General features: G+C 43.3%; 1 protein-coding gene across 2 annotated transcripts in view; it reads left to right on the top strand.

Annotated features, from left to right (window-relative positions):
- LOC109905334 (ecto-NOX disulfide-thiol exchanger 2-like) overlaps positions 1-23494 on the top strand; it is a 256082-nt gene that overhangs the window by 176613 nt on the left and 55975 nt on the right. For both annotated transcript variants that reach the window (XM_020502640.2, XM_020502641.2), the window contains exons 4-8: positions 1685-1843; positions 8625-8831; positions 10513-10746; positions 14794-15006; positions 21101-21207. In XM_020502640.2, coding sequence (XP_020358229.1) covers positions 1685-1843; positions 8625-8831; positions 10513-10746; positions 14794-15006; positions 21101-21207 — 920 coding nt within the window. The remainder of the gene's footprint in view (positions 1-1684; positions 1844-8624; positions 8832-10512; positions 10747-14793; positions 15007-21100; positions 21208-23494) is intronic.

The raw sequence follows: 23494 nt of genomic DNA, 5'->3' as shown, positions 1-23494 counted from the left end.
AATGTAATGACCTGAACAAACCTCTTGGAAGTCGATTGTTTAACATGGAGGGATGTGTGTTTTGGCGACCGTGCTTTCGTGAAAGAGAGAGAAGAGGAGAGATGAAGAGACATAAAGATGGAGGGAGAGGGAAGAGAGATGGCGAGAGAGACCTTGTGTGGGTGGAGAGAATAAAGTTCTTCACTGATGTTTCTGTTCAAGAGGAGATCCCTGCTCTCTGTGTCTCTACAGAGTTTTACCTCTGACTGAAAGAGGCCTGTTTCACACTGACGATAGTGTTTTTGTTAGTGTGTGGGTGTTTTCAACCGAAGATGTTGAAAGATGTAAAACTTGAATCCGGGGGTTGAGTCTCCATTGTTCTGTCTGTACAGAGAATCCTACTGTAGCTACTGTAGCTGAATATCCCTGAGAAGAACAGCTCTACTGCATGCCTCTGTCCTCTGGCTCTCAATGGAATTGGACACACACAGACACACACACACACTGGAAGGAATAAGGAAAAGGCAGCAGCGAAATGGCAACAGCTTTGTCTTGATCAAACCAGATCTTCTCTGTGCTCAGAATGGGTATATGAGTGTGCCAGCTAGGAGTGTTTTCTTCAGCACTGTTCCCATTTCCTCAGTGTCAGGGTACTAAGGGGCAGTTACGAATCAGCTCACACCTGCCACAGTACGGCCCATGACAGAGCTCTGCAGTGGGCCTCACTGCATCATTCAGAAAAGGACCACTTCCACTTCTCTCTGAGACCCACCAGAGAGCTCCTCTGTGGGCCTCTCAGCCAGCCCGGAGACCAGAGCTGCCACTGAGACTGGCCTTGGTATTCAGCAGACACAGAGTCTGCTGTACCGCTCCCTCCTCTATTTCTACTCCTGCCATCACTTTACCTCTCCTCTGCGTCGCTGGTCTGGGGAAGTCATCACCCGGGCATGAATATAAGATATGAGGTCATCAATAACGGCCACAGAGAGGGATTAAGCAGACCTAGACTTCCGGTTACTGTCTTCTCCTCTGATTGGTCCAGCTACATGTCCGGCTTGTGACCCCCTCACTTCCTCATCCTTCATCCTTATTTATACCTTCCTCACTCACACACAAAAAGCTGAAATTATTGAAAAGCATCCTTGTCTCTCTCACAAAGTGGGATTTAAACATAATTTACATAGAGGTTAAAAAGTGGTACTTTGTTATACTCTTTTCAATTTTGTCACAGTCAGGCCTCACATTGTGGTCCATCACACACACATACACACACACACACTAAAACCCTCTGCAGATAGATAGCTAGTGTGTCTGTGCGTGCAGAGTGTATCCAGCTGCAGTCTAAATCAATAGTCCCCTACCTGTGAAGGAAGGCTGGTTCTTCGATCCATCTCGCTCTCTCTACAGACAGAACATTAAAGGTCAGCCAATCAGCAACAGAGAAGAGAGTCAGTAGAATCTCATGTAGCCGTGGCTCCACTTTAAATATGCAAGATGTCTGAATGTTCTTTTATTCATGAATAGATTCTGTTATTTATAAACTGTTTGTGTTTCACCAGTGTTGACAGAACCTCCACAAAGTACTCAAGGAGAAATGTATAATGTCACATGAAACATGAGAATGGAATAATACACATAGAAAAACACAAATTTCCACAGGTTCATCCCACATTGAGATTTTCATGTGTGTGTGCATCTCCTTCAGATTTCGACTCAGGCCTTGGCATGATGACGGGCATCGCTCCCATGAACCCCATGATGCCTGGCCTTGGTTACGTACCCCCGCCCCCCCTTCCCCAAGATCTGCCCATCGTCAAGGAGATCATCCACTGCCAAAGCTGCACCCTCTTCCCCCCCAACCCACGTAAGTCTATTTCCCTCTTTTTAACTTTAGCCGCAACACGTTACAAATCTACGGAAGTGATTGGGACAACCAAGCGATGTTAATTTTATTAAGGTCAAATCACCTTTAGATAATATCAAACCAAATAATTCACTTTACAAATTGCACAGTTGCCCCTATCGCTCCCATGGGTTTTTAGCCAGTGGCGGCTAAAATTTGCTGAAGTTTGTAGTGGCTGTTTAAAGAAAACCGAACCATGCATTCCAGTTTCTCCTGGACCATAGACTACTTTCAGGGTGAGAAACCATCTTCATTGTAAAGGGTTTAAACACTATTTCCCATGCTTGTTCAATGAACCATAACTTAGGACACTAAAGAGGCCTTTCTACTGACTCTAAAAAACACCAAAATAAAAGTGCCCATCTGCATGAACGTGCTTTATGCATGCTGCAAGGAGGCATAAGGACTACAGATGTGGCCAGGGCAATAAATTGCAATGTCCGTACTGTGAGATGCCTAAGACAGCGCTACATGGAGACAGGATGGACAGCTGATCGTTCTCGCAGTGTCAGACCACGTGTAACAACACCTGCACAGAATCGGTACATCCAAACGTCACACATGTGTGACAGGTACAGTATGGCAACAACAACTGCCCGAGTTACACAAGGAACGCACAATCCCTCCATCAGTGCTCAGACTGTCCCCAATAGGCTGAGAGAGGCTGGACTGAGGGCTTGTAGGCCTGTTGTAAGGCAGGTCCTCACCAGACATCACCGGCAACAACGTCGCCAATGGGCAGAAACCCACTGTCGCTAGACCAGACAGGACTGGACCAGACAGGACTGGCAAAAAGTGCTCTTCACTGACAAGTCGAGTTCCGATTGTCATCGAAGGAATGAGCGTTACATCGAGGCCTGTACTCTGAAGCGGGATCGATTTGGAGGTGGAGGGTCCGTCATGGTCTGGGGCGGTGTGTCACAGCATCATCGGACTGAGCTTGTTGTCATTGCAGGCAATCTCAATGCTGTGCGTTATTGGGAAGACATCCTCCTCCCTCATGTGGTACCCTTCCTGCAGGCTCATCCTGACATGACCCTCCAGCATGACAATGCCACCAGCCATCTGCTCGTTCTGTGCGTGATTTCATGCAAGACAGGAATGTCAGTGTTCTGCCATGGCCAGCGAAGAGCCCGGATCTCAATCCCATTGAGCACATCTGGGACCTATTGGATCGGAGGGCGAGGGCTAGAGCCTTTCCCTCCAGAAATGTCCGGGAACTTGCAGGTGCCTTGGTGGAAGACTGGGGTAACATCTCAAAGCAAGAACTGGCAAATCTGGTGCAGTCCACGAGGAGGAGATGCACTGCCGTACTTAATGCAGCTGGGGCCACACCAGATACTGACTGTTACTTTTGATTTTTACCCCCCTTTGTTCAGGGACACATTATTCCATTTCTGTTAGTCACAGTGTCTGTGGAACTTGTTCAGTGTATGTCTCAACTGTTGAATCTTGTTATGTTCAAACAAATATATGTTAAGTTTGCTGAAAATAAACACAGTTGACAGTGAGAGGATGTTTCTTTTTTTGCTGACTTTTTGTCCTTTTTCTTACCATGTACCTTCTCTATTACCTTAGTGCTGACTATGACTGAGACCACCACAGGGTTCATCTCTCTCCTCACAGTTCATTTATGCAACCATAAGCATTATCTTATCCCCTCATGCATTGTAAATGCCACTAGACTCCAGCGGTCTGATCTAAAATGCAGACAAATGAAATGATTTCAATGTTTCCCAGTTACCTGAACTGACCCATGTAAGCTCTGGAGGGCCGTATCGACTCCATTTCAATCTGACAGCTTTTAAACTCTCCAGCCAAGAAGAACGTTTCATGGGTACACGCACACCTTGTAGAGACAGACTAGGGCTGTCTCCGAATAAAACAAATCTTGGTCGACCGAAAGTCGTATATACCTGTATATAGACACACCATGTATTTTATAAAATCAACAATATGCATTGAGCTTGTCTGATGCTTTACGCTTACTGTTTGATGAAATAAGACACAAATAACTCAAGAGGGAGCCAGAGATCTAGAGGAAGAAAAAAACCTTAGCCTGACCCCACCATTTTTGCCATTACTCTCCTGAAGTTGCCGGTAATAGGCTACAGGAGGAGTTGGCAACCTTTCTCATGTGGAATGCCAATTTATTTGACCATTTATACCGATCTGTGTGCCAGTTACAGTTTTCATATGCACATTTTCGTGGAGCAGTTTAATTTTATATACAGTTGAAGTCGGAAGTTTACATACACTCCACAAATGTCTTGTTAACAAACTATAGTTTTGGCAAGGCAGTTAGGACATCTACTCTGTGCATGACACAGAGTCATTTTTCCAACAATTGTTTTCAGACAGATTATTTCACTTATCATTCACTGTATCACAATTCCAGTGGGTCTGAAGTTTACATACACTAAGTTGACTGTGCCTTTAATAAATAGCTTGGAAAATTCCATAACATTTAATTTGAGTCAATTGGAGGTGTATCTGTGGATATATTTCAAGGCCGACCTTCAAACTCAGTGCCTCTTTGCTTGACATCATGGGAAAATCAAAAGGAAATCAGCCAAAACCTCATAAAAAAATGGTAGACCTCCACAAGTCTGGTTCATCCTTGGGAGCAATTTCCAAATGTCTGAAGGTGCCACGTTCATCTGTACAAACAATAGTACGCAAGTATAAACACCATGGGACCACACAGCCATCATATCGCTCAGGAAGGAGACGCATTCTGTTTCCTAGAGATTAATGTACTTTGGTGCGAAAAGTGCAAATCAACCCCAGAACAAAGGCAACGGACCTTGTTAAGATGCTGGAGGAAACAGGTACAAAATAATCTATATCCACAGTAAAACAAGTCCTATATCGACATAACCTGAAAGGCAGCTCAGCAAGGAAGAAGACACTGCTCCAAAACCGCCATAAAAAAGCCAGACTATGGTTTGCAACTGCACATGGGGACAAAGATTGTACTTTTTGAAGAAATGTCCTCTCGTCTGATGAAACAAAAATAGAACTGTTTGGCCATAATGACAATTGTTATGTTTGGAGGAACAAGGGGGAAGCTTTGCAGGCTGAAGAACAGCATCATGTTGTGCGGGTGCTTTGCTACAGGAGGGACTGGTGCACTTCACAAAATAGATGGCTTTATGAGGGGGGAAAATTATGTCAATGTAATTGAAGCAACATCTCAAGACATCAGTCAGGAAGTTAAAGTTTGGTCACAAATGGGTCTTCCAAATGGACAATGACCCCAAGCTGACTTCCAAAGTTGTGGCAAAATGGTAAACAATGTCAAGGTATTGTAGTGGCCATTACAAAGCCCTAACCTCAATCCTGTAGAAAATTTGTGGGCAGAACTGAAAAAGTGTGTGTGAGCAGGGAGGCCTACAAACGTGACTCAGTTACACCAGCTCTGTCAGGAGGAATGGGCCAGAATTCACCCAACTTATTTTGGGAAGCTTGTGGAAGGCTACCCGACATGTTTGACCCAAGTGAAACAATTTAAAAATAATGCTACCAAATACTAATTGAGTGTATGTAAACTTCTGACCCACTAGGAATGTGATGAAAGAAATTAAAGCTGAAATAAACAATTCTCTTTACTATTATTCTGACATTTCACATTCTTGAAATAAAGTGGTGATCCTAACTGACCTAAAACAGGGAATTTTTACTGGGATTAAATGTCAGGAATTGTGAAAATCTGAGTTTAAATGTATTTGTCTAAGGTGTATGTAAACTTCTGACTACAACTGTATAGGTAGGGGTATAGTGACTAGCAGCAGTGTGTGTGCGGCGTCAGTATGCATTTGTGTGTTGGCATATTTAGTGTGTGTTTTGGGATGTATAGTGCCTTGCGAAAGTATTCGGCCCCCTTGAACTTTGCGACCTTTTGCCACATTTCAGGCTTCAAACATAAAGATATAAGACTGTATTTTTTTGTGAAGAATCAACAACAAGTGGTACACAATCATGAAGTGGAACGACATTTATTGGACATTTCAAACTTTTTTAACAAATCAAAAACTGATTGGGCGTGCAAAATTATTCAGCCCCCTTAAGTTAATACTTTGTAGCGCCACCTTTTTCTGCGATTACAGCTGTAAGTCACTTGGGGTATGTCTCTATCAGTTTTTCACATCGAGAGACTGACATTTTTTCCCATTCCTCCTTGCAAAACAGCTCGAGCTCAGTGAGGTTGGATGGAGAGCATTTGTGAACAGCAGTTTTCAGTTCTTTCCATAGATTCTCGATTGGATTCAGGTCTGGACTTTGACTTGGCCATTCTAACACCTGGATTGTGGTAACACTTCATGATTGTGTCCCACTTGTTGTTGATTCTTCACAAAAAAATACAGTTTTATATCTTTATGTTTGAAGCCTGAAATGTGGCAAAAGGTCGCAAAGTTCAAGGGGGCCGAATACTTTCGCAAGGCAGGTATGTGTGGGTAGAATCCCCAAAAAGGATCAATGCAGGTAGCAATTTGATTTGCTATTTAGTAGTCTTGTTTTGAAGTCTTATGACTTTGGTGTAGAAGCTGTTCAGGGTCCTGTTGGTTCCAAACTTGGTGTGTTGGTATCGCTTACCGTGCGGTAGCAGAGAGAACAGTCTGTGGCTGGAGTCTTTTTTTATTTTTTTATTTTACCTTTATTTAACCAGGCAAGTCAGTTAAGAACACATTCTTATTTTCAATGACGGCCTGGGAACAGTGGGTTAACTGCCTGTTCAGGGGCAGAACGACAGATTTGTACCTTGTCAGCTCGGGGGTTTGAACTCGCAACCTTCCGGTTACTAGTCCAATGCTCTAACCACTAGGCTACGCTGCCGCCCCTTTGACAAATTTGTTGGCCTTTCTCTGACATCGCCTGGTATAAAGGTCCAGAATGGCAGGAAGCTCGGCCCCAGTGATGTACTGGGCAGTACGCACTACCTTGCAGTCGGATGCCAAGCATTTACCATACCAAGCGGTGATGCAGCCTGTCAAGATGCTCTCGATGGTGCAGCTGTATTACTTTTTGAGGATCTGAGGGCCCGTGCCACATATTTTCAGAGGCATTGTTATGCCCTCATCACAACTGTGTTGGTGTGTTTGGACCATGATAATGATGTGGCCATCGAGGAACTTGAAGCTCTCGACCCGCTCCACTATAGCCCCATCGATGTAAATGGGGGGTGTGCTCGGCTCTCCGTTCCTTGTAGTCCACAATCAGCTCCTTTGTCTTACTGATGTTGAGTAAGAGGTTGTTGTCCTTGCACCACACCTCCGTAAAGGCTGTTTCATTGCTGCCGGTGATCATGCCTACCACCATCGTGTGGTAGGTGTTGGAGTCGTGTGCGGCCACACAGTCGTGGGTGAACAGGGAGTACAGGAGGGGATTAAGCATGCACCCCTTAGGGGCCCCCATGTTGAGGATCAGTGTTGCAGATGTGTTGTTGCCTACTCTCACTGCCTGGGGGCGGTCCGTCAGGAAGTCCAGGATCCAGTTGCAGAGGGAGAGGTTAAGTCCCAGGAACCTTAGCTTAATGATAAGCTTTGGGGTACTATGGTGTTGAACTCTAAGCTGTCAATGAATAGCATTCTCACGTAGGTGTCCCTTTTGTCCATGTGGGAAAGGGCAGTGTGGAGTGCAATAGAGATTGCATCATCTGTGGATCTGTTGGGGTGGTCCAGGGTGTCTGGGATGGTGGTGTTGATGTGAGCAATGACCAGCCTTTCAAAGCATTTCATGGCTACAGATGTGAGTGCTATGTGGCGATAATCATTTAGACAGGTTACCTTGGTGGTCTGCTTGAAACATGTAGTTATTACAGACAGGGTCAGGGAGAGGTTGAAAATGTCAGTGAAGACACTTGCCAGCTGGTCAGCGCATGCCCTGAGTATACATCCTGGGAATATGTCTGGCCCTGCAGCCTTGTGAATGTTAACTTGTTTAAAGGTCTTACTCATATCTGCTATGAAGAGCGTGATCATACAGTCGCCCAGAACAGCTGGTGCTCTCACACGTGTTGCTTGCCTCGAAGTGAGCATTGAAGGTATTTAGCTCGTCTGGCAGTGTGTGACTTGGTTTCCCTTTGTAATCTGTGATAGTTTGCAAGCCCTGCCACATTTGACAAGCGTCAGAGCCGGGGTAGTAGGGTTTGATCTTATTGATGCTGTATTGATGCTTTGCCTGTTTGATGGTTCGTTGGGGGGCGTAGCGGATTTCTTTTAAGCGTCAGCTGTCAAAGCAGCTTACCGATCGCTGCAGCTGTACACAGCCCATCTGTAAATAGCCCATCCAACCAACTACCTACCTCATCCCCATATTTGTTTTAGTTTTTCTACTCTTTTGCACACCAGTATTTCTACTTGCACATTCTCATCTGGACATATATCACTCCAGTGTAAATTGCTAAATTGTAATTACTTCAACACTATTGGCCTATTTATTGCCGTACCTCCTTCCTTCATTTGCACACAATGTATACAGATTTTTCTATTGTGTTATTGACTGTACGTTTGTTTATCCCATGTCTCGGTGTTGTTTTTGTCGCACTGCTTTGCTTTATCTTGGCCAGGTCGCGGTTGTAAATGAGTACTTGTTCTCAACTGTCCTACCTGGTTAAATAAAGATGAAATAAAAGAAATATTTCAAAAAAACTCAGGTCCAATTAATACTTTATTACCATTCTTTGTTTCCAGGTTTACAGTTAGTTCTCTGTTTTGATGACTCTCTCTCTTCTCATCTACAGACCTTCCCTCTCCGGCCATGAGGGAGCGCCCTCCAGGTTGTAAAACGGTGTTTGTGGGCGGTCTGCCAGAGAATGCCACCGAGGCACTCATCGTGGAGGTGTTTGGCCAGTGTGGTGACATCATCGCCATCCGCAAGAGCAAGAAGAACTTCTGCCACATCCGATTCACTGAAGAGTTCAATGTAGACAGAGCCCTCTTCTTGTCTGGTACGCTTCCTATGTTTCCTATTAAACATCATGAAATGAATGCAACCTGTTTCCAGTCAGAGACCTTAACTATGCTGGTCAATGAGAAAACGACTAGGTGTGTTGTGGAATAAATGTTCCCTCTCTTGACTCAGACCATCACTATGCAGGTCAATGAGAAGACAACTAGAGGTGTAGTGGAATAAATGTCTTCGATACCCTTACTATTGAGGTGACAATAGCAGATGTGTAGTTAAATAAATAGAGTTCTGAATGGAGGAAATGAATCACCAGTACCAGTCCCATTAGTCATGTGACACCAGAGGGTGTTTTGTTATCTTATCTCCTTTTTCCAGCTACTAGATTCCAGCCACATCTTAAATCTCTTTCTTTTCTAAAGCTACTATACTCAAGCCACATCTTAAATCTCTCTCTTTTCTAAAGCTACCTAGACTCCAGCCACATCTTAAATCTCTCTCTTTTCTAAAGCTACTAGACTCCAGCCACATCTTAAATCTCTCTCTTTTTTAAAGCTACTAGACTCCAACCACATCTTAAATCTCTCTCTTTTCTAAAGCTACTAGACTCCAACCACATCTTAAATCTCTCTCTTTTCTAAAGCTACTAGACTCCAGCCACATCTTAAATCTCTCTCTTTTCTAAAGCTACTAGACTCCAGCCACATCTTAAATCGCTCTCTTTTCTAAAGCTACTAGACTCCAGCCACATCTTAAATCTCTCTCTTTTTTAAAGCTACTAGACTCCAGCCACATCTTAAATCTCTGTCTTTTCTAAAGCTACTAGACTCCAGCCACATCTTAAATCTCTCTCTTTTCTAAAGCTACTAGACTCCAGCCACATCTTAAATCTCTCTCTTTTCTAAAGCTACTAGACTCCAGCCACATCTTAAATCTCTCTCTTTTCTAAAGCTACTAGACTCCAGCCACACCTTAAATCTCTCTCTTTTCTAAAGCTACTAGACTCCAGCCATATCTTAAATCTCTCTCTTTTCTAAAGCTACTAGACTCCAGCCACGTATTAAATCTCTCTCTGTATGCAAACTGAAGGACATATATCACAGCCCCACAAAACGCAGAGAGGCAAAAGTAAACTGGAAGCCCACGTTAATTTCTCCCTTTTGGCCGAGACTGGAGAGAGAGAAACAAAGAGTGAGAGCAACAGAATGAGCGAGCGGGAGAGACACCAGAAAGAGAGACAGAGAAACAGATAGGAGTGGCAGAGAGAGAGAGGAAAGAAGAATGAGAGGAGAAAAGGAGGGAAAAGGAAAGAGGAGCAATTAGCAATTCCTACCATGTCACTAGAGGAGCAATTAGTCTCTCTTAAGGTCTCCTCTATAAATTAGTATAGAGAGAGCAGAGTCGTTTCCTACTCCAACCCAGAAAAGCTACTTTAGCTGGGATGCAGCTGTGACAGAGGATGAAACAGATAAAAAATACGGAGAGAGCCTCAGAGGGATGGAGAGACAGGTGGATGGACAGATCGTTTTAACCCAAATAGAGGATGTCAGGCATCAAGATAGAGATGCAGGTGGCTGACAGAAAGTGGTGTGTGTATTTCCCGCATACTACTGCCCTGCACCTGTCCGATTAACAGAGTGAAATGTCACCGTGATGTTACCACCTGGTTCTAACTCTCTCCCCTCCTCCCTCCCCCTTTGCTCTCGCTCCCCCCTCTTCCCCAGGCTACCGTATGCGTCTGGGCTCCAGTACAGACAAAAAGGACACAGGGCGGCTCCATGTGGATTTTGCCCAAGCCAGAGATGACCTGTATGAGTGGGAGTGTCGTCAGCGCATGTTTGCCAGAGAGGAGAGGCACCGCAGGAGGATGGAGGAGGACCGTTTCAGACCCCCCTCTCCTCCACTCATCGTCCATTACTCAGACCACGAGTGTAGTCAGCTGGGAGACAAGATTAAAGGTGGGGCTCCACGACTTATTGAAGAGTATCCCTTTAATGTGTTTGATTGATGTGTGCATGCATGCGTTTGTGCGTATGTATTTATACACTTAAAGATGGCGAAAGGAAAGCATAGGCTTCCCCGCTACTGTAATCTTCTGTAGTACAAAAATATCCCCTCCCACAACATGTACTACTTAAAGATGTCCGAATGTGAGGATTCCAGTGGAAAGTAAGTCAACATCATATTTTGTGAATAACAGGTAGTGATGAGGTTAGCAAAACCGTTAGCCTCGCTGCTGTCTTAGCCCAAACACCTTGACATGTTCTCCATTGACTGTTTCACAGAGAGAGCAGTAACATTTTAACTGCGGATGTTATGAATGTGGCTTCTCTACTTTCAGTTGAGCTGCTAGATGTGAACATTTGTGACAGCCAGGCAGCAGCCGGATGTTTTAGTGTCTACTAGAGGTCGACCGATTATGATTTTTCAGCGCCGGTGCCGATTATTGGAGGACCAAACAAGCCGATACCGATTAATCGGACGGTTATTTTGTAATAATGACAAATAATAATTTGTAATAATGACAATTACAACAATACTGAATGAACACTTATTTTAACTTAATATAATACCAATAAAATCAATTTAGCCTCAAATAAATAATGAAACATGTTAAATTTGGTTTAAATAATGCAAAAACAAAGTGTTGGAGAAGAAAGTAAAAGTGCAATGTGTGCTATGCAAGTAAGCTAACGTTTACGCTCCTTGCTCAGAACATGAGAACAAATGAAAGCTGGTGGTTCTTTTTAACAGGAGTCTTCAATATTCCCAGGTAAGTAGTTTTAGGTTGTAGTTATTATAGGAATTATAGGACCCTGTATTCCATTTGTATTTCATTAACCTTTGACTATTGGATGTTCTTATAGGCACTTTAGTATTGCCAGTGTAACAGTATAGCTTCCGTCCCTCTCCTCGCTCCTCCCTGGGCTCGAACCAGCAACACAACGACAACAGCCACAATCGAAGCAGCGTTACCCCGTGCAGAGCAAGGGGAACAACTACTAGAAGGCTCAGAGCGAGTGACGTTTGAAACCCTATTAGTGCGCGCTAACTAGCTAGCCATTTCACTTCGGTTACACCAGCCTCATCTCGGGAGTTGATAGGCTTGAAGTCATAAACAGCGCAATGCTTGACCCACAACGAAAAGCTGCTGGCAAAACGCACGAAAGTGCTGTTTGAATGAATGTTTACGCGCCTGCTTCTGCCTACCACCGCTCAGTCAGATACTTAGATACTTGTATGCTTGTATGCTCAGTCAGATTATATGCAACGCAGGACACACTAGATAATATCTAGTAATATCACTAGTTAACTAGTAATTATGATTGATTGTTTTTTATAAGATAAGTTTAATGCTAGCTAGCAGCTTAACTGAACGGTTGCAAGATTGGATCCCCTGAGCTGACAAGGTGAAAATCTGTCATTCTGCCCCTGAACAAGGCAGTTAACCCACCGTTCCTAGGCTGTCACTGAATATAATAATGTGTTCTTAACTGACTTGCCTAGTTAAATAAAAGTATTACAAATATATATTATAATTTTTTTTAAATCTGCAAATCGGTGCCCAAAAATACTGATTTCCGATTGTTATGAAAGCTTGAAATTGGCCCTAATTAATCGTCCATTCCGATTAATCGGTCGATCTCTAGTATCTACACATCTCTTCAACACATCCCGCTGCTCTTACTGTATTTGTGCATTGACTCTTTAGGGACCTCGTCAAAGTGTGTTATTTTGATTAGCCTCTTAGCTCCCTAGATGTGTAGATGCATTGTATGACATTGAAGGTGATAATTATGTTCATCAGATGCCACAGCCTCATTCAGTCCAACTATGAATAATCTATGGGCCCTGGTCATTGTCAGTGATTGACTAGTACTGATACCTACTGAGAATATGTATTAATAATGGAACTGTAGTTACCAGGAAGGACTAGTGACTGTCGAGGGCCTGGAAATCTAAATCATTCTATAATATAGAGTAACACCTCAGCGAGTTCTAGTTATGACACATTCATTTCTGACACTTTGATTCAATATCGAAAGCAGTGATGGATGTATGTGTGTGTGGGGAGGGGGTTCGTGTGTGCGGGGGAGGCTTTTGTGAGCTTCATCTTAAATCAACTGAAAAGGCTTCCAGCTGCTCAATCTGTGTTAGTATGTGTGTGTTAGAGAGCGAGTGAGTGATTTGTATTTTCTCTCATACCCTCTCTTCCCCTCCTTGTGTCGAGTTAGAGGATTTATTAGGAAACCAATAAGCACTAACCAAATGTAATGTAATGAGCAACCAGTGTCATTAGTGGTGCCTGGAGAAATGGCTATATGCAGAAACAGAAGAGTGATCAAATTAAGATCTTACATCTGTACACCCTAGATGACATGAAATGATCAATCCCATATTGGTCTTTCACAGTCAGGCCACCCCAAGCTGCACTGTGCAAGTAGGCCTACTAGACTGTCAACTGAGTACGACATTCAAAGGTTTCAGATGTTCAACAAATCAAATTAGTTTTTGCTCTCAAGTCACACTTTATTAATAGAAAAACAACAATTGGATGTTCTAAGCCCACAACCATGCTTAAACCACATCAGGAGACCACTTGAGGCCTGGGAAAATTATAATTTTCTCACTTCATCTGAGCAGGCACCTAACACTGTTGCTTGGTTAGCAGTGTTTCTGTAGCGTTTGCAAAAACAAATGCCCACTGGATTGACGCAAATAATCATGATATCATTCTGCCAGGTAGGTATCGGTTCATTTTTAGCTAGTTAACATTTCATTTTGGGGAAAGCCTTTCCATTGACCAGAAGACGGTTAGGCCTGTCATTAGCGTCACTATATTTTTCTTGACACTTAATTGTTTGAAACCTGGACTTTTTACTTCATATTATGAGGAATGTCTGACCTTGCTTCAAAGTAGCCTGTAGCCAAAATCCCACCATAGAAACGCGGAGGCAATTTTTTTATAAAGACTTTCTCATTTGCGCTTTCCTGTTCTATTGGTTTTCAAACTTTCTTTGTCTAGCAGCCAAAGGCATTATCCTAGTCATATTAAAAACCCATGATTTCCATTTTGTAGCATTTGAGTGTAGGCCTACCGCTGTGTGCGCATTGCAGCGCTTAAAATGTGAAGAAATAATAGTTTATCAACATTTTAAGCTAAACATGATGTTCTGTTCCATCAGCCTTATTAAATGATACGGCATATACCTCCAGTACGCTACTTTGATACGCATCATGGGGATTCAAATGTGAGTATATGCAATTCCCACTGAAAACAAAGTGAGTATACGGTGTATTCCGGCGTATACCCTCCATTACACCACTGAGTGTCATTAACAATGAAAATCAATAACACTCTTGTCTCTTGACATCCCCTTATCAGTCTACGACCCAAAAATGAATAATGCAAAACAGCCACTGTTGTTCATACAAAGGCATTTGAAACATTATATTTATTCCATTCATTCACTGCCCTCTAGTTCACATTCAGAACAGTACTGGAGAAAAGCCAGAAGCTGTGGTGCCATTTAGAATGAATTTGAGGGATTTCATTAAAGATATCACTATTCTTTCTCCTACTCTTTCTCCTCTCCTGTCTCCCCTCCTTCCCTATTCTCCCCCCCCCGTTCCTCTCCTCTCCTGCTATCAGCTTTGGGATGAATTAATATACTTTTTTTCTCTAATGAACTGTGACACATCAAGGTCTCCACGGAAATGGTTTGGTCTGCAAACACTGTGACTTCCTGCTTCTCTGCTCTCTCTGTGGCGCCTCTCTTCTCAGTTCACTATCAGGCCTTGATAGTGAATAACTTTCAAACCATCCTACTGAATCATTTGTTATTTAATGCAGAAATTCATGTTCTAATTCTGAATTCTATCTTTCAAACCACAAATGGATTCTTAACCCTAACCCTAACATTACATATTTTTTTGACCCCTAACAAATCTAGCTACTGACCCTAACCTCAAGTTTGACTTTAATAACCCTATCCTCTCCTCAGATGAGGCAGCATTTGCAGAGGCGGTGCGCGTGCTGCTGACGTGGGTGGAACGCGGCGAGGTAAACCGTCGTAACGCCAACAACTTCTATTCCATGATCCAGTCGTCCAACAGCCACATCCGCCAGCTGATGTGTCAAAAGGCCACCCACGAGAAGGAGATGGAGGAAGCCAAGGACAAGTTCAAGAGCGCTCTATCTGGCATTCTGGCACAATGTGAGTACACACTAGACTGACATTACACACCCACATACAGAGGGAAAGAGAACCATGTCTCACGTCAGGGTCAACATCAAACCACTCCTTGCGTTCTCTTGAGGCAACGTCAACATTGTCCCTGTAAAAGTTCCCCATACTCAAGTGGTTTTCATGTCACAAGGTCACTTGTCCTATTATTACAGGTTAGTGCTCCATACATGACAAATACTCGCGACATTAAACAGAATTGGTATTTTCTGAAAACACACACACAGCAGGGCACAAACAGAGCACTTCTGAAGAACCCCTTTATGGGAATACTCTTTGAAGGAGCAGTTTGGCTGCTAAAGGCCAGTGATGGCAGCAATAACACTGAACAGTTTATTTAGGGAGCTGTTAGCTATCTCTCTTAGCACATCATCATTAAACCCAGAGTGGCCATCTCTCTAGCTCCATCTCCCAATCTCTCTCTCCATCTTTATTGTCTTTCTCCCAGCTTCCCTCTCCCTCACTCTCTCTTTCTCTCTCTCCATCTCTCCATCTCCTAGTGATTGACACCTCGAACACCTCTGTCTGAGGAGAGCAGCTGTATGGCAGATTCACTAATGAGGCTTTTAGGTGCTAATCTCACTGTTGACTCCTGTAGAGCTGACCCTGGGTCAGTCAGAACCATTAGACTACCCAGGTCAGCCAGAGACATTCAGATAGTTCCTGGGTCAGTCAGACATTCAGGTAGTACCAGTACCTGGGTCAGTCAGAACCATTCGACTAATTGGGTCAGCCAGAAACATTCAGATATTACCAGTACCTGGGTCAGCCAAAGACATTCAGATATTACCAGTACCTGGGTCAGCCAGAGACATTCAGATAATACCAGTATCTGGGTCAGCCAGAGACATTGAGATAGTACCAGTACCCGGGTCAGCCAGAGACATTCAGGTAGTACCAGTACCCGGGTCAGCCAGAGACATTCAGGTAGTACCAGTGCCTGAGTCAGCCAGAGACATTCAGGTAGTACCAGTACCTGGGTCAGCCAGAGACATTCAGGTAGTACCAGTGCCTGAGTCAGCCAGAGACATTCAGGTAGTACCAGTACCTGGGTCAGCCAGAGACATTCAGATAGTACCAGTACCTGGGTCAGCCAGAGACATTCAGGTAGTACCAGTACCTGGGTCAGCCAGAGACATTCAGGTAGTACCAGTGCCTGAGTCAGCCAGAGACATTCAGGTAGTACCAGTACCTGGGTCAGCCAGAGACATTCAGATAGTACCAGTACCTGGGTCAGCCAGAGACATTCAGGTAGTACCAGTACCTGGGTCAGCCAGAGACATTCAGGTAGTACCAGTACCTGGGTCAGCCAGAGACATTCAGGTAGTACCAGTGCCTGAGTCAGCCAGAGACATTCAGGTAGTTCCAGTACCTGGGTCAGCCAGAGACATTCAGGTAGTTCCAGTACCTGGGTCAGCCAGAGACTGTAACGGCGTTCGTCTGTTGAAAGAGGAGCGGACCAAAATGCAGCGTGGTGGTTACTCATGTTCTTTAATAAAGATGAACAAACGAACAATACAAAACAACAAACGTAACACGAAAACCTATACAGCCTATCTTGTGACAACTAACACAGAGACAGGAACAATCACCCACAAACACACAGTGAAACCCAGGCTACCTAAATATGGTTCCCAATCAGAGACAACGAGAATCACCTGACTCTGATTGAGAACCGCCTCAGGCAGCCATAGACTATGCTAGACACCCCACAAAACCCCAAGACAAAAACGCACCACAAAACCCCATGTCACACCTTGGCCTGACCAAATAAATGAAGACAAACATAATATACTACGACCAAGGCGTGACAGAGACATTCAGATAGCACCAGTACCTGGATCAGCAAGAGTAAATTCATATAGTATCATCCAGAGGTGGGACCAAGTCACTCAAGTCAAGACCGTCAAGTATCAAGTCAAGTCTCAAGTCTTTAACTTTGAGTTTTTTTGAGTCCTAAACAAGTCATAATGTGCTTTTTTTCACCTTTATTTAACCAGGTAGGCCAGTTGAGAACAAGTTCTCATTTACAACTGTGACCTGGCCAAGATAAAGCAAAGCAGTTCGACACATACAACAACACAGAGTTACACATGGAATAAACAAACATATAGTCAATAATACAGTGTGTGCAAATGTGATCGACTATCGAGGGTCGCTATGGGGCACAATCGGGCGATGTAGGCTTGTACACAATTGCCCAACCTAGTTTTAGGAATGTCAGGCAGGATTTAGGTTACCAACTGCCTAGCTAGTTGTAGCTCAGTCTTGGGTGCAATGATCATGTTCCCGCGCTGACTGACTGTGTGGAGGCTCATTGATTTAACTTTACGCTAGCCTACATGATACACTAGTAAAGTAATAGAATATATAGCTGTCGGCTATATTAGCCACGACTTACCGTTCTTTGTGCAGCTTCAAATGTGGAACAAAGTTGGAAATTGTTGCGCCTCCGTCTGTAATTTTCTTCCCGCATGTTTTGCAAGTTCCAATCAATTTTTTTGGTTGATACAGCGTTGTCTTTATATCATCTTTCCAAGGGCTCAATCTGAATTCAGCCGCCAACGTTCCTCTGCACTGCCACACACAATTTGATTGGCTGCTGTCCGATTCCAACTTTAATCCGTTAAATGAAGAGTTGATGGCTGCACACTTTTTTTAATAGCATCGTTTTTAGTATTTGGGCTTGGGGAGGGTTTCGAGTCAGAAGGCTCAAGTCCAAGTCAAGTCATGAGTCATTGGTGTTAAAGTCAAAGTCGAGTCCAAGTCATCATATTTGTGACTCGAGTCTGACGCGAGTCCAAGCCATGTGACTCGAGCCCACACCTCTGGTATCATCATCCCATCCATATTATCATTCTGAGCGCCAACTAGGGAACTCATTAAGCTTGAGGCGGGACTACCCTGGGGCATGTTGGTAGTCTACAGATGTAACACTTGTTTGTCAGCCGTTCAGCTGTAACTCCTGTGCTTCAATGGACAACATCCCAAAGGGAGCAGACATAGTTTTATAAACCTGCTTTAACCTTCTCTGTGGCAGTCTCTCTGTATCCCACAGCTGTGACAGGCGTGACACTAAGAACCAAGGATATAACACACTCCCATACCTGCCGGGGGGGATTAGAGATATCCATGTCTGAGGTTGCAGGAGACCTGTGATGGGCGGAGCTACCTCGCACAAGGACTATATGAACGCGCTCAAGTGATCATTGAATGGCAATGATCTGTCATTGGGCCTGTGAAATATTGATATCACATACAGTGACTTATGTACTAAGTACTCCTTCTATTGTAGGATTCATAAAACCTCCGCTTCAATGGCTCTCGCTTTTGAGTATGATTGACACCAACACAATCGCCACAGATAGACATAACGATAATCACATAGACATAACAATCATCACAGACAGACATATAAACAAAGCAATCATCAGAGGTAATAAAATGCGTAGCAAAGAAACACCAACTCTGTAGCCACTCAATGCACTCTAAATTCTTACAAAAAGCATGCTGTTGTATACCTCTTGTGTGTTAAACTAGTATTTAGGAGCAATGTTTATTTGATGATAAAGAAGGTACGTTTGTTTTTTGGCCCCACAAGTACAGAATCTAGTGCTGCATGTAGAAATAGTCCAGTGAAATCTCCCCCCCAGAGGTCTGAAACAAACTCCTCTAGTGGACGTTAGCCTGCGGTAGCCAGTGGTCGGCTGATTTGAAGGAACCCATAGCCATATAATCAAAGTAAGTAACACCTCTCTACATGAAAACAAATGGAAGCAATTAAATGAGTCATATCAATGATTGAAAGGTCAAAAGGGAAAATGTATAGCTGACCTGATTCACAACTGCCAATGCTAAGAGCATGCAGGAGTTCAGATGTCTTTGGTGATACACCACTTACAGTAGTGTGTTAGCATGGACATTGAGATGGAGCACTTAATTGGTTTTCTTTATACAGTGATGTATTTGAAAGAACAACGTGGGTCTCTCTCTTCTTCTCTTTTAAAGTCCACCCTCCTCCATCACAATAATCCATACAAACATGTATTTCTATTCAGCAGTTTGTCTGCAGTTTCACCCTTACAAATGTCAACACAGACTTTGGTGTCCTGGGAGGCAGGGATACACTGTCGTTCCGTGAACAAAGCCACATCCATATTTACCAGGATTTCTCACAGCTGCACATTTGAATACATAGACATGTTGTTTCCAAATGTAATATAATTCAATATCACATATCCCTCCATTTGGCATTTGGTTGTTGTCACCTTGAATGGAATGGTTCCTTTAAAAAGCCTGCTCTGAAGCAGGTTATTCAAACAGGGATGTGTCCAAAATGGCTCCCTATTCCCTATTTAGTGCACTGCTTTTGACCAGTCCTGCTTCGTATTTCACTCAGGATGATCTTTATAGAAGATCACAGCTAGATTTGGATCTGTGTCCATCCTGTTTGGTAGATTTTAGTTTGTCTTTTTGCCACTGCATATTTCATCTACAAGATAAACCTGGTTGACAGATAGTTAATGGCCTCATTTAGAAATGCTGGCACAACTCTAGCTGGAGTTCTACAAATAACAACAAAGAACATACACTTATCCATCAGCTATCTCTCGGACTCAGACACACACACCCATAAAAGGCGAGGCCACAACCTATACTTTGCTCTCCCCTTCCTTCCCCATCAATCTCTTCCATCAAATGAAGGATTCTGAGATGCCACTACTGATCTAGACACGTACCTCTTGAACATTTATTGAACTATGTCTTGTGTGAGTACTCTGTCTGGACAATCTGTGACTATGCTGCATTATATCAACAGGTGAGTAAAATGGGTCATTCTGACATGCACACACTCAACCATACACATATGCACTACACTCACACACATTAATTATGAGAAACGAAAAGTGTTATGACAATTAGTACAGTCTCACAATCTCTAGCTTAATCTATTTTCACCTATTGAGTAATTTTCTCCATTGCTCTGGGTTCACACACTGAGCGTGTTCTTGTAACTAATCTGAGGCTGGTTGTTAATACCAGGCCCAGCTGTCAATCACAGGAGTGATTAGGAGGGTGGGATGAACAGACACGTGTCTTACACCAGCCCTGAATCAAAGCTGTCATCTTAACTCAGGCTTAGGGATATGACCACTCAGCCCTTCTATCTAACCCACGATAAGAACAGTAATGAGGAGAGCCAAGTTCTATCCCAAATTGCACCTTGTTCCGAGGGGCACTACATTTGACCAGAGGCCTATGGGAACTGCGTAGGGAATAGGTTGCCATTTGACACACAGCCCCAGTCTCAGAAACAGGCTTTAGACACAGAGACAGCCTTTGATTGTGGCCTTCAGAGCGTCTGAGAGTCGTTATAGGCTATAAATTGAAAAGTGAAAGACTAAAGTTACATACATGGGATGCTTTAGTGAATTTCAGAATGTCTGGAATAGAAAAGGCAGAAATAAAACAATTCAATAAACATTCGCAGCCAGTCATCCAAAACATAGCCCTATGCAGTCGTTAAATTCCTATAGAAGGTGGCAACTCATGTGTTGTAATTAAAAACAGGAGAGGCTTTAGACGAAAAGAGGGTTTCAGTTAGTGGTAGAGACTTTACTTTGATCTCTTGATAAGATCTCTGTCCCTTCAGAGAATTCCCTTGTTCTACAGTCAATCTCTACTGAGTCTGTATCACTGAGGAGGAGAGGAGAGAAAGAGGAGCAGTTAGTGTGCGTGGGCGCGTGCGTGTGTGTGCAAGCAAGTGTGTGAGGCCATGGTCAGGGCAGGGGTGTGTGTGAATAGAGCAGGCGCCTGCTGCTAGCCGTCTGATCTTCCTGTTGCGTTTTTAGGACGGGCTCTCTGTGATCACCTCGAGGCGGGGTGACTCGCGACTCTGACCCAGAGCTGTACTATACTGTATAGAACAGAAAATAACAGTAAAAACACATCAACATACAGTAAGGTGTCTTCCTACCTGATTCCACTTTCTCACTCCTCTGCTCCTTCCCACCTGCCCTCTCTCTCTCTGGATGGTAACTGGCCCCTGCATCCCCTGCTACAGTTGAGCAGATTGTGTCTGTATTCCACGCTGCTTCCAAACAAAAGGCATGGGACCATTTCTCCAAAGCTCAACGCAAGAACCTGGACGTGTGGCGCAAGCAAGCAGAGGTTGGTCATTTTACTTTTTCTATTTAAGCATTCTATTCATTTGGTGAAGTGCAGTATAGTCTCCATATTATTGTGTCCTTTATGTGAACAATATGTAAACATCTCTCCAGTATTCCAGCCTCCAACTACTTTTTGTGAAATTCATAGTGTTGTCTTGGCAGGATGATTTGTGTTGGAGTATTAAAAGCAAACACTAGCTTTTAAACAAGGCTTAACATTAGCCTTAGCTTAATTTAAATGGTAAAAATAACTGGTCCTAAAATGGAACCTTGTGGTATTCTTTAAGTATTATAAAGGAACTGAGATTGTAGAACATCAACATTAAGTACTAGCCTAAGAGGTAAATACTAGAGCTAGCCTAATAAACACAGGATGAAGGCTAGGCTACACCCAGTCTCTCTACTTAGTTCAGTCCCAGAGTAGGAGCTCCGGTCAGGACCAGGTACAGGCTACTTATCCCTCTCTCCTCTGAAGGGAGTCCAGTCCGGTGAGTGGTCAGTCTCACTGCCAGGAACAGGTAACGGTAGACTCGCCCTTTAACTCACCCAGAGTACACTGGATCTCTTTTTACATAACACCTCAAAACACACTTATGTTTTCTTTATTTTATGACTCTCTGATTGTGCTTTCATCCAGTAGGTGAACAAATAACCTACTTTAATGTTTTGTTTCGTGTAAAATGTAGGTCATGCTCAGATTTGTTCTCTATTTTCTTTGTTGTTTCCAACAAATGCTGCATTAATTACCACAAACATGTTTCCCTATTTAATGGAGGGTGTTCAAGTGTGGCGCTGCTGTCATTTTAGGGCCAAACAGGTAAGTTTGATCTGGGTATAAATCTCTGAGGCCACCAATGTGTAAACAGCAGATATGGTGTGTAATTAACAGCCTAATCTCTATCTCACAGTAACACTGACACGGTCACCGTGGATCACAGGCTGGAGACGGTGTAGCTCTTCTATGGAGATCCTAGTGCAGGAGATATATTACAAACTAGTTGAACAGACTCATTACAAACTGTTGATGCACGGTGGCAGTGTATAGGTGTTCTGTAAAGTGAGAATCATTTTTATGTGCAGGTCATGTGTAACTGACGGTATACAATTTGATGGGTTGGTAGCTGTGTGTTTGGGTGAGTGTATATCATGATGGACTCAATCAGCTGGTATGTCTTGATCTCAGACTGTAGAGACTCTTCTGCTCTAAAGGTAGGTGTGAGGTGGTGTGTGTAGACTAGTGACATCACTCCTCACTAAGAAGAAAATGACAATTATGCCTAATTTACCCCTTGCGTGTATATACGCAACACAAGAACCCAAGTTCATTATTGCAGGGTTGCACTTGTCTGTGTACGTTTGCTACGTAACTATGCAGGACCACGGTTTTGCATAGGTCATTGTAGTTCTTGTGTTGGTTACCGACTAGGGTAAAAATTAGGCTTAATACACATAAACATGACATTGCCTGTTTATTTTTCACAGCATGGAGCTAAAACATCCCTACATCCCTAGCTCTATGTGAATATTAATGTATTAAAAACACATTTGCAATATAATACAGTACAATCCTAATGACACCAGGAATAGAACTCTGGAGAGTTAACAACTCATACTGAGAACTAGATGCATATTAACACTCTACTGTTGGCTGTGAATATTCAGTTATTGTGATCCAGCAACACTATTCCCTGCAGAATCATAAACATGCGTATGGTGATACCTGGAACTGAGCTCTTAACACAGATGTATCACCTTCTGTTGTAAGTGTAGATGGCTTAATGACGCAGCTTTACCCTGTCATATACTACTGTCAATGGACATCTCTGTCGTCACCAGGGCCAATCTTCTACTGTTCTACTGGACATAATCTCTGTCATCACAAGGGCCAATCTTCTACTGTTCTACTGAACATAATCTCTGTCGTCACCAGGGCCAATCTTCTACTGTTCAACTGGACATAATCTCTGTCGTCACAAGGGCCAATCTTCTATTGTTCTACTGATTTTGTCAGACCTTGAGTCTCAGGGATCAAGTCCTTAGAGGAATATTAGAGCTCTCTTATTGGGAGATTATTTATTGATAGACAATGTCTTTCAATGCAGAAAGACTGTTGTGGCGTGTGTGTCACTGTGTTGTAAATGGAGAACAGTGATGTAGCAGTCACACAGTAATCCAGCAAAAATATTCCAACATTTCACCAAGGTTTTCCAGAAATCCTAGTTGGACGATTCCAGATTTCCTGTTTATTCCATACTGATTCCAGAAATCTTCCATCCAGGAAGTATTTT

Source organism: Oncorhynchus kisutch, linkage group LG15 (genome assembly GCF_002021735.2).
Source record: "Oncorhynchus kisutch isolate 150728-3 linkage group LG15, Okis_V2, whole genome shotgun sequence".
NCBI classification, from domain to species: domain Eukaryota; kingdom Metazoa; phylum Chordata; class Actinopteri; order Salmoniformes; family Salmonidae; genus Oncorhynchus; species Oncorhynchus kisutch.
The sequence above is the reverse complement of the archived record's forward strand: the minus strand, read 5'-3'. Positions and strand labels throughout refer to the sequence as shown.